Source organism: Hippocampus comes, unplaced genomic scaffold, assembly GCF_001891065.2.
Source record: "Hippocampus comes isolate QL1 unplaced genomic scaffold, H_comes_QL1_v1.1 scaffold6, whole genome shotgun sequence".
In the NCBI taxonomy this organism is placed as follows: Eukaryota; Metazoa; Chordata; class Actinopteri; order Syngnathiformes; family Syngnathidae; genus Hippocampus; species Hippocampus comes.
Window position 1 is genome coordinate 1045906 of NW_017805833.1, and position 3470 is coordinate 1049375.

At 42.0% G+C, this 3470-nt stretch overlaps 1 protein-coding gene across 1 annotated transcript; it reads right to left on the reverse strand.

Moving 5' to 3' along the window:
• Positions 1 to 237: 237 nt before the first annotated feature.
• On the reverse strand, positions 238 to 3101 carry tmem160 (transmembrane protein 160). The gene is made up of 5 exons (XM_019887608.1): positions 2770 to 3101; positions 2661 to 2685; positions 1644 to 1736; positions 1063 to 1417; positions 238 to 1007 (listed from the first exon to the last, which is right to left on the reverse strand). Exons 1-4 carry the CDS (start codon positions 2983 to 2985, stop codon positions 1089 to 1091), a joined length of 663 nt encoding a protein of 220 aa, XP_019743167.1. The 5' UTR covers positions 2986 to 3101; the 3' UTR covers positions 238 to 1007; positions 1063 to 1088.
• Between the last annotated feature and the right edge of the window lie 369 nt (positions 3102 to 3470).

Here is a 3470-nt window from a genome sequence, read left to right on the forward strand (position 1 = left end):
ACCATTTCAACCTTTCCCCTACCAAAAACGTGAGACTTAAACTTTTTAAAATCTTTGAGCAAGGGGAATTAAAAATAAAATAAAATAATGTAGTTCGACGAGTTAGTGGCCAGAATTAACAATTACATTCAAATTCAAAATTAAACGGGACTCAGTGCAGACTGGTCACCAAGTGTCATGAAGTGCCTCTGATTAATCTAAAATAATATTCACCTGTTCTAGTTGGCCTTTGGTGACTTTTTTTTTTTTTTGCTTTCCAGCAGAAGCCTAAAAGTTTTGTGCCAACACCGACATATAAAAAAAAAAAAAAAAAAATCTCCCAACACATGTGGTCAAATGTTTTCTGGTCAGAAACGAATTATGAACAGTTCCAAATAGCAGTCAGTGACAGAAAAAAACTTCAGGCAAATATCAGGAAAAGCCTACTAGTACATTTGTACTAGATTCGGGATTAATCAGAGACACTTTAAAATGTGGCAGGTGTGTGCTGATTCCCAATATGAATTTTAAGATGAATGGTAATGGCATACTGTATGTACACTTGTGCAACCCAATTATCTCAGCTATTGATTTTTACTTCCCCTCTCTTTCATTTTATTTAATTGTACAGTTTACGGGGCACAATGGTTTTAAAATCACTTATCTTGGTCTAATTTTTTTTCACAACAAATGGATATTTAAATAGGGATGTGTGGAATTTTCAAATCCACTGTACATGCAAATTCTCATTTTTGATTGACACCGTCAAAGATTTTAAGTAGAATTAACCAGTAAATTTTGATGTTAATGATGTCAAATTTTTCTGCATCAGAAACAGAAGTGCTTTGAGTACAATATATCACTCCACCACAAAAAAATTGGATTTATAACGAATCTCATTAGATTGTGCAGGTGTACCTAACGTTGTGGCCTGAGAGTGTAGATAATGATGCGTGGGGTAACTAGTAAAAAAGGGGCCCTGTAATTTAAGTCCATAGTTGGCTTTGGCCCTTTTAACACCCACATTTAGGTTTGCTTGTAGTGAGATGCACGGCCTGCATTCAAACATGCAGACACACATTCGCACGCGCACACAGACTGGAAGACGTCTACTTGTCGGCCCCCTTGTTCTTCCCGTCATCGGCATTGGGGTGCCTCCTGTCGTGGGGCGGGCCTCGGTAGCTGCCGTGCTCGCGTCTATCGCGGCACTCCTGGCACTCTTCACCCTCGTCGTCGTCCTCGTGGATGATCTCCACCTCCAGGCGGCCGATGTAGAGGGATACGGCGCACAGCCAGAAAAGACCCACGCTGCCCACCACGGCGCCCTGGATCAACAGGGCGGGCACGGAGAGCAGCATCAGCCTCCGCAGGGTCAAGAGGCTGCCCACGTAGGAGGCGCCGCCGAAGGACACGCAGGCGCCGCCCAGGATGAAGAAGGCTGCGGGAAAATACACATTGTATTATTACATGGCAGTAAATGAAGGATGGATGGTGATGTGAACGTTAACCTTTGAGAACTGTTTGTTTCGAAACATGTAATTATGGGCAGTTTTCATTATGTGATATTTCAAAAAAACTATAATTTCTGAGAGGCGCTTGTGATATTTTTTTCCTTGTGAAATGCCACACCCGGAGTTCGTGTTTCAGCTGCTTTGTTCATTTACCGTATGCCGCCTCTCGTCCCACTTCGCTCTGCACGAAAGCGATGACGCCGATTCCCGTTGCAAGCAGACCATTTCGGAACCACGAGAGGAAACCTGCAAGGCAGTCAAAAAAAATGATTCAAGCAACTTGATGATATTAACACTGTACTGGAGGTTATCATATTGATGACTGCCAACGATAGGGAAGAACAATTTATATGAAAACGGCACTGACACTAAAGTTTTATAATAAAGGCAAATAATTTGACTCAAGAACAAAGAGAAATTGTAACGTGGTATTGGGAGGTACAGAAAGAAGCAAGCCAGAAAAGCAGTTTTAAGGAAAGAAAGAAAGGAAGGAATGGAGGAAGGAAAGATGCAAAATAAAAAGGAAGGTTTCTGAGGTCAAATTAATTTGACCTCATAAAATCAAATTTTTATGTATAATAAATCTGATGTTGTTTTTTGTCATTCTGATTAAGCTATTACTTGTGTTTGTTTAAACAGATACATGGGGAAAAGGACCTTGAAAAAATTATTGCATACTGAATCACAATCACAATGTTGTGGGGGAATATTGCACTCAATTTTTTTTCGAAATCATTCAGCCATAATTTTGAGTGAAAAAGTCAGAAAAGCACAGAAGCGGACGTCCTTGGAAATGCAGTACAGGATACAGTACGATTCATGGATCAATAACCTTAAGTGAATTTCGCAGTTCAGCTCCTCTTTAGAGAACAGCAAGTTGTGCTGAAAGAATGAGCAGTTCCTCTTATGCTTTCAAAAAGTCAAATAGAGTTTCTCTGTAACGGATATACTGTAGTGAATTTTAGGTTCATCCTGAAATTTCACCTGAAAGCACAATTAATAATGTTCAAAATGGCAATGTCCGTCCCTTATAAATACCAGTCCACATTCTCCGCCACTTTAACGAATTAACTGTTAACTTTACAACAAGCTGAACTGCCGGCACAGCTTTTGCTGTCATTGTATTGAACTGTAGAGAGGAGATGTGTTCCGCCTCTAGTACAGTATTACCTGTTTCGTGAGACTTCCTCAGCATCTGCCAGGGGAAAAAGTGAATTCATTTAAACCCACAACGAATTAAGTACGGGAGCTGACAAAGACAGTAAACGCATTGGCTTACCAAAGCGTCCGCCTTGTCGAGAGCAGTGAGCTGATATTGCTGCGGTGGTAACTCCGGTGCCGGGCTTTTCCCCCACGGCCCCTTCTCCGTAAATTGCCGCCGCGTGGTGCCAGACTGAACACCGCCAGGAGGCCGCGGCGGTCTCGCGACGATGCGGGACAAGTGTGACGCGGCCATGGGCAACTGCCTCCGCAGGAACAACCGCAGGAAGGTCATCACATCGCTCGTAGGAGAACCGCCTAAATCGAAAGCGCTTTTGGTGGGTGGGGAGTATCAACACGACATCGGCGTGAACTCTGAACTCTGACGGAGTCAACGATCAATCAGGAAGACGAAAGCGACGCCGCAAACTGGGTCAGTCAAATGGACGCAGCGCCCCCTATGTTCAAAAATAGAAGACAGCAATGACTTTATGCAGGTCATGAAACACACGGTGGCGCCAGAAAGTTAAAGATAGATAGATAGATAGATTAGATAGATAGATAGATAGATAGATAGATAGATAGATAGATAGATAGATAGATAGATAGATAGATAGATAGATAGATAGATAGATAGATAGATAGATAGATAGACACAACAGATTGCATAGTAGGATTAGTTGACCCTAGATAGATAGATAGATAGATAGATAGACGAGACTGGTTAATCCTGACCACAGCCACATCTCTATTTACAAGAGGGTGTATATGCTTGTGCAA